Genomic DNA, 13,754 nt, shown 5'->3' with positions numbered 1-13,754 from the left:
TACCCTCCTAAACTAGGCAGTTGGCCTCACAAAGTGAACTACCACTCCGTCTCAAGGAAGATGACCCCTTCCTTGGACGGCACGGGGATTTATACAACTTTATTTTATGTATGAAGTGGAGAGAGGAAAGTAAGAGAGGGGGAATAAAGTAGAGAGAAAAGTGTTTTCAATTTTAGTAATGAGTCATCTTAGTTGTGACAAACTAAAAAGGAACGTCGTTCATCTTCAATGGGACGGAGGGAGTACTACTTAAAAACTTGTGTCTGTTGCTAAAGTCTCTATTTTCAGAGAGTACGAAAGTGAGTATTTATTAAGGATAAATAATCGATTTTGTCCTATTATTTTTTGATGTTTATCTAAATATCTCCCATCATTTAGGTGATTGCGTTTTAGTGCCCATCGTTAAATTTGGGAATTTAATGTACTGCAAAAGATTTCTATAAATCAAAATACTAACATGGCAAACGGAATTACGTGTCCATTGAATAATCAATCTGTAATTTTGTAAAAAAATCCTTTTACTCTATCTCATTTTATCCATTCTCGTATTTTATTCTTTGTTCATCTTTCCACTTTATTTCTGCCTTTTACATTATTCTTTATTTATCTCTCAAGTTTATTATCTTTCATATTTTATTCTCTCTCCTAACTTACTAAACATTATTTTCTTAAATCTAGTCCAAAAGAAATGTATCTCAGTTAATACTTTATACTCCCTAAATATAGACCAATTTCTAAATATAAAAAATATTAAATAATGAAAATGGAGTATTATTAATATCACTAACACTATTTTGACCATAATTTTTTTCTCTCTCTTATATTAAAATTCATGTAATTTTCAATTTACCCTATTTTTTTAATAGTACTTATAACAAAATAAACCATTTTATACATTTATCAATACTTTTATAAAGAGGGGGATCGGAGTATTTAAGTAAATAAAATGTTATAGAATTTTGACCTCGCCTTTCTCCTCAGATTCTACCTCTCATCTCGCCTTCTCTCTTTCGATCAGGAAACCCAAATTCCCAATACTACACCATGACTCTTGGCTCTGGAGAATCCAGCGTCGTGGGTAAACACTTCCTCTTCGATATTCCCTATATGCTATTGATTTCATTTTTTAATTGATTTTCATGTTTCTCATAGTCAATCTGCAAATGAATGTGTGGGTGGTTTCATGGGTTTAAGCCTTTCAATTTTCCGAAAGGAAGATTGCCTGAGGTTTTAGCTGCGGATCTAAACTAGGAAATTGCTCTTAATTTTTATTGTCAATATTACAGGGGTTTTGATCCTACCGAATTTTATTTCTCAAAATTATGAACTTCAATCCGTTGATATTTTGGGGAAACATTCATCGAATTGAATTTCCTCTTAACATGTAGACATTGGAAGATTTCGCAAGGCTCTGGTCAACCAATCAAATTGAATGTCTAGTGAAAATGAATGTTTTTATGCGGTGCTTATGCATTTGATATTTTCATGGTTTATTTCTTCATGTTTCTAAATATACATGTAAAGAGCTGTATCTATAAATGTTCGGTATTAGGATAATCATGAAGTTTTGAGGTTGTGGACTGCACAGTGTTTCTACTTGCTGATTTTATTGTCTATCTGTTTGATATTTCCAACCTTATAAAGACATCTCAATTTAGATTCTGACTCAATCATTAATCATATCCCAGCTAGGGCCAGTAATTTTCATGATTCTGTTTTCTAAGTGATGTGGCCAATTAAATGGTTAAGGGATTTGTTACGAAGACTGTCTTCTTATCTTACTCATGCTGCACTTAAATATCACAGCCTCACAGGTCAGGTGTAAATGGCTGAAAAATGGATCTCCCCTTACCATTCTCATGCACTTTATGCTTGTTGTTGTAGTATTATAGGTGACTATTAACTGGATCATAAAAGGGAACTGCATTATAATTAATCCACATTTTGCAGTTCCTAGAAATTTCAGATTGTTGGAGGAACTTGAGCGTGGAGAAAAGGGAATTGGTGATGGTACTGTAAGCTATGGAATGGATGACGGAGATGATATCTATATGCGCTCATGGACTGGCACCATCATAGGTCCCCACAATGTGAGAGCATCTCCTTTGCATTGACCTTGATGGTCAGATAGGTTTATAATATGATATCTTGTTCATATGTTCTTAAACGTGATTCGGCATGAAGCTAGCAGTTTGAAATTCTCATATGTGGATATGCCTCATGCAATAAACAAACTTTTCCGCTAGTGTATATAGTTACTATCAATATGCATGGTTGAATTTTTTTCTTGATCTACTTAAGGAGATTGTTTCTTAGATTTCTCTTTCTTTTACACAGAGTTTTGTTTCTATGATTCTATCTCAGACTTAGCTTAATTTGGTAGTCAACAGCCATAGTTCTAAACCGAATAGATTAGAACTATTCTGGCCATTACTTCTGCAGTAGTTCAGGTCTAGACATCAACTGCAACAAGTTATGTACATTCTTGAACATTTCCTCATCACTTTCTTATCTTTATCATCTGCCATTTTGACTTTTAAAGCTGGTTGCTGTGCTGCTAGTTTGTTAGTAGTATTAAGTTTGTAAGTTTTGATGAAAATTAAAGTTGGAGGAGGGTGCTAATTTGTTCATTTATTAATTATTATCTTTTGCTGTCAGTCTGTGCATGACGGACGCATATATCAGCTGAAGTTATTTTGTGACAAAGATTATCCAGAGAAGCCTCCCAGTGTCCGTTTCCATTCCAGGATTAACATGACTTGTGTGAACCATGATACTGGAGTGGTACATATACAATAAACTCAAGGCTAAGTTGACTCTTATTTTTTTCTCAAGGCAGAGTAATTATAGCACTATTTAGTTATTGAATGTGTGATAATAGTAAATTGATCTGGACCAATTTTCAAACACTACATTCTATGAACCCCCCCCCCCCCCCCCCCCCCACACACACACACACCACCTACCACCCAAATCACCACAATTTCTGGAGGTGCATGGTAATCCAGCTTTTATCATGTTGGTAAGGATTGTGTATATTTCTTCATCTGGGGAAAATGTGAATGCGATGTATTGGATGCTTTTAACCGGAAAAGGCATATGCTTATGATCTATCATCTATGACATTCATGGTCCAGGTGGAACCAAAAAAATTTGGGCTTCTAGCAAATTGGCAGAGAGAGTACACAATGGAAGACATATTGACACAGCTGAAGAAAGAGATGGCTGCTCCCCACAACCGTAAGCTCGTTCAGCCTCCTGAAGGAACCTATTTCTAGTGTAAGATATGAAGGTCCTATTTGACCATATTCTAATTGATAGTTATCCCATTGTCTTAAGATGGTAGTTGTATGGAGCAATGCCTGAAAAGCCTTCTCATATCTACTATCCTGGATTCGAATATTTTACCCTACTTTATACTCTTTCTGAACATGTTGGGATAGTCAGTAATGAGACTTTTTTTTGTGTGAGAAAATCAATGAACATCATACTATCATAACTCTTGTGTTCTTGAATGCTTTTATCTGCCGCCGTTACAGATTCCACATCTTGGTAATGTCATAACTTGTAAATAATTTTTGAATTAACTTCACTACTTCGTCAAACTGTGCAGCTTCAATTTTATTTCATGTTAAATGCCGTATGCTTTTATTTAATTTCCCTATGATTTAATGCACCAATAATGTAGCTTGATTCAATTTATGATAACGTTGTATATATGCGACATTCATAGCTGTTATAAAACCAATCTCTTATTGGCCATAAGTAATCAAAGCTTCATCAGTTTCGGTTGCAAATTTGATCCCTCATGAATGTAAATGGAGTACGATTTATACCATTTAATGGTATCTAACAAATTGATGCCGACAAGGCATCGAGATCACCGGAATTAAAGGGAAGAGAAGTGGAGAATTAGAATTTAGAGAGGCTATATGCTATTGCATAAAAAAGAAAGACTCGATCTATTAATAAAGTTGCTAACCTATATATGCGGTTCGACTCCTAATATGATTCATGAAAGAATTGATAAAGAAAACTCAAAAAGTAACCACATAAAATAAAATAATAAATATTTGCATGTTTGCGTTTCTGGTGTTGAGGTCGGCTATGAGATGATATCTTAATCCTTATCTTCTATGATTCTATCTGCATGTTCTTAGGATTAGATATAATATTCTTATCTTCTATCTGAAATTGAATGTGGTAGGATTAGATATCCTATCACAAATATTAGTGAAGTCATGAATGCCAAATATTAATTTAACCCGAAGATTTCAAAACTGCAGAGTAAATATGTTGGTTGGAAGTGAAGGTATTATAGTATATCCACTGAAAGACCTCCTTAATTCTAAAACTTAAAACTAAATTGCCAAACTATGACCTAATTAAAACCGATCCTATAAGGCTATAAGTCTCAGTAATCTAATGGTTTGATTCTGTTTTGTTATAATTATTCTTTAATTAACTCACAACACACTTAATTATCAGTAAACTAGTACAAATTTGTTATAAACTAGTACACTTAATTATTTCCGAAATTTGAATGAGTTGAACATTAATCTGACATTTCTGAACCAATTTCGTCATGAGACGATCAACAAGTAGCTATTGGATGTCCATATTCCTCAAACATTTTTTATTTCATGTCAAAATTCACACTGAAAATCACGCATACAACCTTGCAACAAAATAAGTATATTTATTTACCGATCACTATGTGACCAAAATCTGACAGGTGTCCCAAGTTTGTAAATTATCCTAATTAATAAGTAATCGTAGAGGAACTAATGATGAAAATCACTCACGTATAAATTAATTAACTAATTACTTTGCTTCAGAATGACCATATATTCTTTTAAAAATTTGAATTCAATCATACTAATATACATATCCATGATATTTATTTAAAATTGAAAAATTTTTAGAAAGATGACAAATAATGGGAATTTGAATGTGTAGACCCCACTAGAACTCCTCCAAAATCCATCTTATTAATGCTCATAGTAATACACACCAAGAAACAAGGCAGCATTTCAAACATGAAGTTTCCATTTTCCTTCAAATCCAACGAAGTTGCATCTTCGCCGTCATTGTTGTCGTCGTCGTCGTCATGGCCGTGGCCTAGCTGCTCCACCACCCCCAGGACAATCTCTTTCCGCGCCGACGACCAATTTGCTACTGCCACTCCGTACGAATCACTCTGCCCCGACCAAGAATCCGTCATTATTAGCGGGCTGAGATCGGAGCGGCTCTTCTTCGAGCCTGGCGCGACGAGTTCCATACTGGCGGAAGCAAAAACAATTGAAGACGGAGAAACAGATGAATCGGAGAGCGTGGCGGTGGTGGTGATGGATTCGATGAATCCGTTTGTCGATTTCAGGGCTTCGATGGCGGAGATGGTGGAGGCCTGCGGCTGCGGGGTCAGAGATTGGGAGTTTTTGGAGGAGCTGCTGGGGTGGTATCTCAGTGTAAACGATGAGACCAACCATGGCTACATAGTTGGAGCTTTTGCGGACTTGCTTATTCATGAACATGAACAAACTTCTTCTTCTTCTCTCTCTTCTTCTTCTTCTTCTTCTTCTTTAGCTGCTGCCAATTATTCATTCACTTCTCCTCTCTCGTTTACTTCGTATTCCACTGAGGAAGACATCAATATTATTGTCCACAAATAGTACTAGTATGATTTTTTGTTATCTTCACTTTTTTGGAAATGACAGTTAGTTATGGTTGGCGACTCCGTCTTCTAGATTACTGTAATTTTCGGTAGTGGTTGATGAAGATGACACTTGATTTCTTGTTTTTACTGTCTCAAAATAAGAATTACTCGTACTAACTTTACTTTTTTCCTTTTCGGGTACTTTGCCTTTTATATTTAATTAAAAAGGAAATACAAAAAATTATCTTCCTTTTGGAGTAATACGAGGCTAATCACCTTATAGAATATCAGAATAAAATTAATACCCACCCCATCTCATACAAATAGGCTCAATTTCCTTTTTTTTCATCCCTTAAAATTACTCTCTCCGTCCGTGAAATATTGTTCAGTTTTGTCACTTTGGTCCGTACTTTGAAAAGTTGTTCACTTTACTTTTTTTTTTTTTTTTTTTTTCTATTGTTAGTAAAAGGACCCTTATTCTACAAACTCTTTCAACTCACTTTTCTTCACATTTCCTAAAACTCGCATCGAGTCAAACTTGGTCAATATTTCATGGACCGAGTGAGTAATTCACATCCTTTTGTGAAAAAATTTCTTTTTCATTTTTACTACTATCATTTATGAATCTCGCCATTCACTATTATTTCAATTATTTTTTCTCATTCTATCTAACTAGTCCAATTAAATATTAAAACTCATGGCATCTCCAAATGACGTATTTTTATAAGTAGGAGAGAGTAATCTCAGTTTCTTAGTTGCCATGTGCCTAATGATAGTTAAAATAAACATAAATTTAAAAACTGTGCTGCTAGTAACTTATTTAGATATATTCATCCCCGAATTCACAAACACAACTTTTGCACATTAATCTGTTTTATTCGCGTAGCCATGGATATTATAGTAAAAGTAACATATTTTTTTTAATTATTTTGGCCACTTTTTAAATTTACTACTTATATCGAATTACTATGGAGTAGCATTTTAATCATGTGTTTTCATCAATGCATATTATCTAGTGGAAATATATAAAAGTGCCCACTTTTGGAAACCTGCAAAGCTAAAGAATATGCATGGCCTCTAACTGAGTTTATTCCTTTTTGGTAATGTAATAAAACATAGGAAAATCCTATAATAAGAGGTGGGTAGTTTTTTTGATAAAAGTTGCTGCTACAAATGACATAGGTTTAGAATTCAAATTGCACAGTAACTATCATTTGACAGCAACAGTACTAGTGATGGAATCATTAGGAGGTGTCCTCTTCTCCTCTCTGCACCAATTATTTTAAACCATAGAAAATACCAAATCTCTAAAGTATCTTTGTACAAGACAAACAAGCAGAATCAATAACTTTATGTATTTACCAAAATGAAATTAAGAATAATACTTGGGGTAATCCTAGATAAATATGAAAAAGAGAAATGGAGGAAACAAAAAAAAAAGCTACATTCCATAATTTCCAGTCATATGCATGTGTGTGACTGTTTATGTTAGGCAGTTATGAAATGAAATGAAAAGACAGGAGCTACATATATTATGATCAAATAATATACTACTCCATATTTAATCAATTATTAAGGGTGAAAAGCTCCTTTTTCCCCACATAAAAACAGAAAAAGAGTTTTTGAAGGTACACTATCTTTATCAGGCTGAAGCCATTTCAGTCATTTTCTGTCTGTGAGAGATGCAAGAAAACAAGTGAAAAGGAAATTATTCTGTGAGAATGTTGCTGGAATTCATTTAATTTTTGGTGGTCCATTCATTCACGGTTTAGTTTGAATCTGCATATGTTTAATTTTTTTTACCTCCATTCTCTGAAAACTGAGAATGGAGTTTGATAACTCCAGCTAAATGATGTGTTTGCACTTTTTTATATTTTCGAGTTTTAATTTTTTTTTTCAGGTTGTTGGATTCACTATTATATTTTTTGTTAAAATATGTGCTTTTGACAAAAAAAGTGTAATTTAGTTGCTAAGATGTGTTCCCTTTAATTAATAAGTCAGAACTTGGAATCACAATAGTCTACTTCCAGCCACATAAATGAATGATGAACCATTATTGTTTAATATAGAATCTTGTATTATGCTAACATATATAGTTATATTTACCAATTGAAAGAAAATACTACAGCCAACCATTCTTAGGGGATGAGCTCTGGCAGGCGATTTCAAAAAAATACTACTCATTTTTCTAATTTTTTTGAAGCTAATAAATAATAATAACTGAGGTGTCACAAGTGTTGTGTTCTTTTTGGTAGAAATGGAACCGTTGGTTTTGGATTTTCTAGACTTATAAGTTTGAAAATAGCATTTATTTATATAGTTCATTTTTTTTATTTCATGTTGGGAGAGAAATAGAGAGAGTTTTTCATACTTGGACTTGAAGACTTTTAACTCAAATGAATGTTCATCAATAACCACATAGGATAACCAAAGTGTGTAGCAGCAAAATTAACTAATTAACTCGGTGTGCAATTGCCAAATAACGTTTTCTACTCTATTAGTATTTTGGATTTTGCAATACCATTGAAGATACTATCGGACTCAAAATGATTGATTGTGAGACCGAGAATATCATTCATCCAAAAGAAACTCATGCTATACCTTTAATTCTAACAAAGCATGTGTTGTAAAATGGTGCCATTCAATACTCTTATACGCCTCCATAGTTTAACCAATAGAACGAAAAGAAAACATGTTATCAATATCGGATAAAAAGTTACTGGTATTAGTTTTAATGGAAAAACATTACTCCCTCCGTCCGCGAATAGGAGTCCCGTTTTGCAATTTTAGTCCGTCCGCGAATAAGAGTCCCGGTTCACTTTTACCATAAATGGTAATAGAATCTCATCATCCACTAACTCATTTCACTCACATTTCATTTAAAAATAATATATATAAGTGGGACCCTTATTTCACTAACTTTTTACCACCCACTTTATGTAATATTTCTTAAAACTCGTAACGCCAAGAAATGAGACTCCTAATGGCGGACGGAGAGAGTATATGAAAAACTCACTTTATAAAATAGTTGGGCCCTACCAGCTTGTTGGATTCAATGTTGGAAGGCCCATCAATATTACCATTCATTTTCAATACGTCACCATAAGTTGATTTAAGGTCCACTATAAGGCCCTATTTGGGATAATATAATAGTACAAGCCATGTTATTTGGTAAGAAATAGTACAAAGCTATTGATTGTTTTACATCACGAAGTTCTATCTTAAATTAAGCTTATATAATAAAGAGAGTAACGCATAACTAGACATATTGGTTCCAATAATACTTTTACACGTGGAATATTTTTTTTAGTGTATTTGTCAATTTTCCACTAATTATGAACGACGTACCTTCATTTTCGAGGAAAAGGAATAAATCATCTTAATTCGAGAAATGTTTGCTTAAATTAATAAATGTCGATTCTTCTAAAAACGTCCAAGTTAAATTAATACAGTTCCGTCTATTCTCACAGAACTAAATTAAACTAGAATTAATAGAACTCAGTTAATTAAATTTAAACGAATATAGTAATATCTAGAAAGAACAAAATAAGAGGTAGTGTTTTTTACGTTCTGCGTCAAATTGTAACCTTAGCTTAGACCTAATAAAGTAGTTCGGACCACACTAATTTCTTTTGTACTGGATTTAAATTGTTACTTTTATCCATGTTTATCACCACCACTTAACAACTACTATCAGTCTCATCACTTTCACAACTGTCAGTTTTAATAGTCAAAATTGTCAATTTTATATTTATAATAATACTCTTATTTTTATTTAACTACTCCTATTACTTTTATTTATAATACTAACTAAGACAGTTGTCATCGGAAGATCACTTTTTACTAATTTAAAACAACCTTAATCCTAAAAGAATACTCCCTCCGTCCCGACGACACATTGCTTAACCGATACAAAATTTTAGAAGTTATTGGTTAAAGTATTTAATTGAATAAGAGAAAAAGGTGGATGTAAGTATTAAAATAGAAAGAGAAAGAAAAATAAATATTTTAATAGGAATGATAAAAAGTGGCTATGTATTAATTGGAGAGATAAAGTTTTCAAAAAAGAAAATGTATCATCTTAGTTGAGATAAACTAAAAATAAAAACATGTTATTTTAAACGGGACGGAGAAGTAGTTTACACGATTTAAAGGCCCCACAATTTAGTCATAGTGCTTTTGTTTTCTACTATGAAGCATTGATCAAACATGATCATTCACTTAAAACGAGTGTGAAACCAAAACAAAACCTACAAAACCATCAATAATAATAATAATAATAATTTATTATTAATATATAGTATTATTATTTGAATGCGGAATTTGGACAATTAATGATAGGGTCCTATCGATTCGAAATACTGAGTTGAAGGGGGAAAATGGTGGTAGAGTAATTATTACTGCGTACTCTTATTACCCAATTCATTTTGAAACTTCATTTTCCGAATAAATGCTGTAGTTTATTGTGTTTGACTTTACCATACTACTTCTTACGAAAATGTAGCCTTTATTTTGGTGACTAATTAATTCTATCCGCATTACTTTTCAATAATATACTACGAGATAGGATTCTCTTAGTCCCTATAATTATATACTATAGGTATGAAACTATTAGTCCCTACATACCCCTCACAATTCTCACAAATCACTTTCAAATTATCAAATTTAATTTGGTCCATTTGTATCTCATAATTAAATATATAATGTGTTTAATTTATGAGATTGAATTACACGACTCAATCCAAGATCACTACAAAAAATTATTTTTTGAGTGAACTAATACATATTTAGGCTCTATACTAGTCACAACGCATGATTGCGGTCATTATACTTGCAAAATATAATTTTTGGTATCCATACTTGTACTTATGCATATTTTAAGGTTCTTTTTACTTTTTGTTATTTTTTCCTTACAAAAACACCGCCAAATAGACAGAGGGCAAATTTATACACTATTTCTCTCTTTCCTCCTTCCTTTTCCCTCTTTCCTCCTTCTCCAGTAGCACTGCCTTCCTCTTTCTTAGCTTTAGCTCCTCCGGCAGTGAATATTCTACCGCCTACAACTTTAAGTAGCTCGTTCGAGAAGGTGATGCTTTTCAGTGACCTCATGAGCGTCATTGCTATACCTATATGTCTACAGTATCAACAAGATACAATAAGGACATGGGCGGCACTACATGTATAAGGGGGTGGATTTTAGCCCCTAATGAATCTATTTTTTAAACTTTTTTTATTGTAAAATTTTAAAATTTATTTATATTTTATACATAAAAAATTTTGTTAATAATCTAAATTACCTTAAAATTTGTATCTAAGTAAAATTTTTGAAAATTTAGTTCCTACTTACCCTTCATTTCTATGTCCGCTACTGCATAAGGATAAACAAGATTTAACTCGAGATTCTATATGACCAGAAGCTATGATTTCACAATGGCAAACAACTTTCTATGGATTATAGTATCACTAGAATGTTCGAAATATATAACTAATGTTGATTTGTATTCTTTTGCAACCACAAACTCCACAATATCAACTCAAATGTTCTGCAATGTTCTCCTGAAACAGGAAAGAGGGAAAAGGAAGAAGAAGGAAATAGAGAAAATAATGTACAAAATTTTCCTCTATCCAATTGGGGGTGCTTTCGTTCGAAAAAAATGCCAAAAAGTGTAAAGAAGCATAAAACGTGCACAAGTACAAGTATAGAGACTACAAATGGTATTTTGCTGGTATAGGATCTGTCGTGACAAGTATAACGCCTAAATATGTAGTTCACACTATTTTTTAAAGACATAAAAATCGAGATGCACTAACTTGCGTTCAAAATTTTTAAAAACTAACAACAATTTAGAATGCAAAAGAAAACGTTCCTAAATTAATGATAAATTATCTTAACATTTTGTTTTTTTTGGACACTTCCATTTGCGTCCTCTAATTTTAGTTGGGACACTAACAATAATGACGTTTTTTGAAGCGATGGTAGTATAATTAGAAATACAATTATCGTCTTTATTAATTACATTTAAAAAGTTCTTAACATTTTTTTAGTGGATAGATAATTACGTGAGAATTAGTGATGGCCAATCTCTTTCAAATAAAATAATCTCATAACAAAATCATATCTTGATATTTTTTTTATAGCAAACAAATACCACCGATATACTATAGACGATAATTAGAAATGGGTCATAATCCCGACAAGAAAGAAAATCATTTCCAGTTATAGAAAAAAACAACTAAATAGTTACTGCAGTTAATCTCAGAAAATACAATCATTGTTTTCTTTGAATGCCAAAAACAAAGAAAAATGAAAAAGAACCCTGCCAAGAACATTAACTGCTCAATAATACATTGTGCAGAGATAAACCCAAAACCCCACAATTCAAGCTGTGAAAAATGTAGTAAAGAACAATCACCAGTACAGATTGTCCAACTCAAATACTCCGCTAGGTCATATATTTGTGAAATAGTAAAATTTAATTAATTCAATTTCGATCCAGACAAATTTTAGATTTTCTATATCATTTTGTTTCCATAGGGACATTTAATTTTTTAATGTTTGAATAACATACAAATTTAATTTTAAATTTTCTATACCCTACTTTGAATAACCAATTAACCGGAACAATTAATTATTAACTTAAAAAGTAAAACAAAAAATAATTAGTTATACTAACACACAAACTAATTGCACAGCATATAAATATATTGTAAATGTTTCAACACAATATTCTAAATCGTATATCGTAAAAAATCTTCAATGAAAGTTGATATAGTATATGCTATTGGAAAGTAAAAACGGTAATGATTTTGAAGATAAAATAGGGAGTTATTGAACTGATGAAATGATCAGAGCACTCGATTTCCGAAGCACAAAATATATGTTGACGTGAGAGGGAATAGATTCAATAGTCTGAAATTTGGATATTGTTGTTTTTTCTCTATGATTAATTTAATACGTATCAGTAAAATAAATGAGCAACTCTTCATTTTCGTTGTTAATGCATATGTACTGAGGCAGATATACATCACATCATCTGTAATTCTTACTCTCCATTTCCTTCTCAACCATACAAATCTATCACTACTTCTAGTATTTTGTATGATATGAAGATCTGATAGATGGAAATAGGTGTGTGACAATATTAATGAAGTATTAAATTAAAAATACATGGATAAATTTATACATAATTTATGCAATTTGTTCCTAGTCAATTTATCTTTCCTAATTTGTGTTTATCATTTTCCATTGAGAATCTAAGAATCACACTTTTTTCTATTGTAGTCGATTATCGTTACAATGTTGATTATTTGTGACTATGAAAGAAATCTCTGCAAAAATCTGAAAATCAGAGAAATGAATTGTGTAATTATATCATGTACGTGCTAGTATATTAGGAATAAGTTGATAGATATAGGAATTAATTAACTACCGTGAAAAGAATATCACAATCTCACCCTTTCTGAATAAAAATAAAATAAATCGAAAGTAAAATTTCTCATGACATTAATTATTTCATGCCATTAGATCAAAAAATTCCCACGGTCTTGATTTTGTAATTGTTAATATCTAAATCATAATTATTTTTTATTGCATCCCATTATCAATAAATTATTCTTATCATGAGAATATTTTTCAGTTCATAGATGGCATTATCAGTAATAAAGCTACACATTTTATGCTGAGGGTCTAAAAGAATACATTTCATAGCTTATTTAACAATATTTGTTTTGAAAGCAAAAATACAATTAAATCCAACTTATAGAAGAAGAATGACAATGATATACAGTAATTATATATTAGCCATAAAATTAGTTGCATATATGCAATGATCTCATGCATTTTATGTGATATTTTTACCTTCAGCTAGTTTTTGACTTAAAACATGACCTCGGGTTTTAAAACATATATTCAAATTAAAACCATGAAACAAAATATCTGCAGACATACTTAACTCGCGTTCATTACTTGATTTTCCAGTTAGATACTTTAATAATAATACAAAAAAATGGTTACGCAACCACATCTATTTAAGGGCTATAAATTAATTTAGTCCCCAGATCACATGCAGTGGAACTGATAACAGTTCCAATCCAGTCG

At 31.9% G+C, this 13,754-nt stretch overlaps 2 protein-coding genes across 2 annotated transcripts; both read left to right on the top strand.

The window, feature by feature from the left end:
* The first annotated feature begins 930 nt into the window (after positions 1 to 930).
* Positions 931 to 3,499, top strand: LOC125206172 (ubiquitin-conjugating enzyme E2 variant 1C). Its single transcript, XM_048105462.2, has 4 exons — positions 931 to 1,078; positions 1,951 to 2,090; positions 2,659 to 2,784; positions 3,138 to 3,499. Exons 1-4 carry the CDS (start codon positions 1,045 to 1,047, stop codon positions 3,276 to 3,278), a joined length of 441 nt encoding a protein of 146 aa, XP_047961419.1. The 5' UTR covers positions 931 to 1,044; the 3' UTR covers positions 3,279 to 3,499.
* A 1,501-nt stretch (positions 3,500 to 5,000) lies between these two features.
* LOC125202457 (transcription repressor OFP15-like) lies at positions 5,001 to 5,838 on the top strand. The gene has a single exon (XM_048100852.2). The coding sequence runs from the start codon at positions 5,040 to 5,042 to the stop codon at positions 5,670 to 5,672; it is 633 nt and encodes a 210-aa protein (XP_047956809.2). The 5' UTR covers positions 5,001 to 5,039; the 3' UTR covers positions 5,673 to 5,838.
* The last annotated feature ends 7,916 nt before the right edge of the window (positions 5,839 to 13,754 follow it).

Source organism: Salvia hispanica, chromosome 2 (assembly GCF_029641045.1).
Source record: "Salvia hispanica isolate PSC_SH4W2 chromosome 2, Shi_PSC_v1, whole genome shotgun sequence".
Lineage (NCBI taxonomy): Eukaryota > Viridiplantae > Streptophyta > Magnoliopsida > Lamiales > Lamiaceae > Salvia > Salvia hispanica.
Note: the sequence above shows the minus strand (reverse complement) of the source record. Positions and strands in the feature narration are given on the sequence as shown.

Bases quoted from the DNA above. Each gene is read 5' to 3' on its own strand.
- LOC125206172 (XM_048105462.2), top strand. From the start codon at position 1,045: ATGACTCTTGGCTCTGGAGAATCCAGCGTCGTGG. The intron at 1,079-1,950 runs GTAAACACTTCC...CACATTTTGCAG, and splicing joins TGGAGAATCCAGCGTCGTGG to TTCCTAGAAATTTCAGATTG. The intron at 2,091-2,658 runs GTGAGAGCATCT...TTTTGCTGTCAG, and splicing joins CCATCATAGGTCCCCACAAT to TCTGTGCATGACGGACGCAT.
- LOC125202457 (XM_048100852.2), top strand. From the start codon at position 5,040: ATGAAGTTTCCATTTTCCTTCAAATCCAACGAAGTTGCATCTTCGCCG.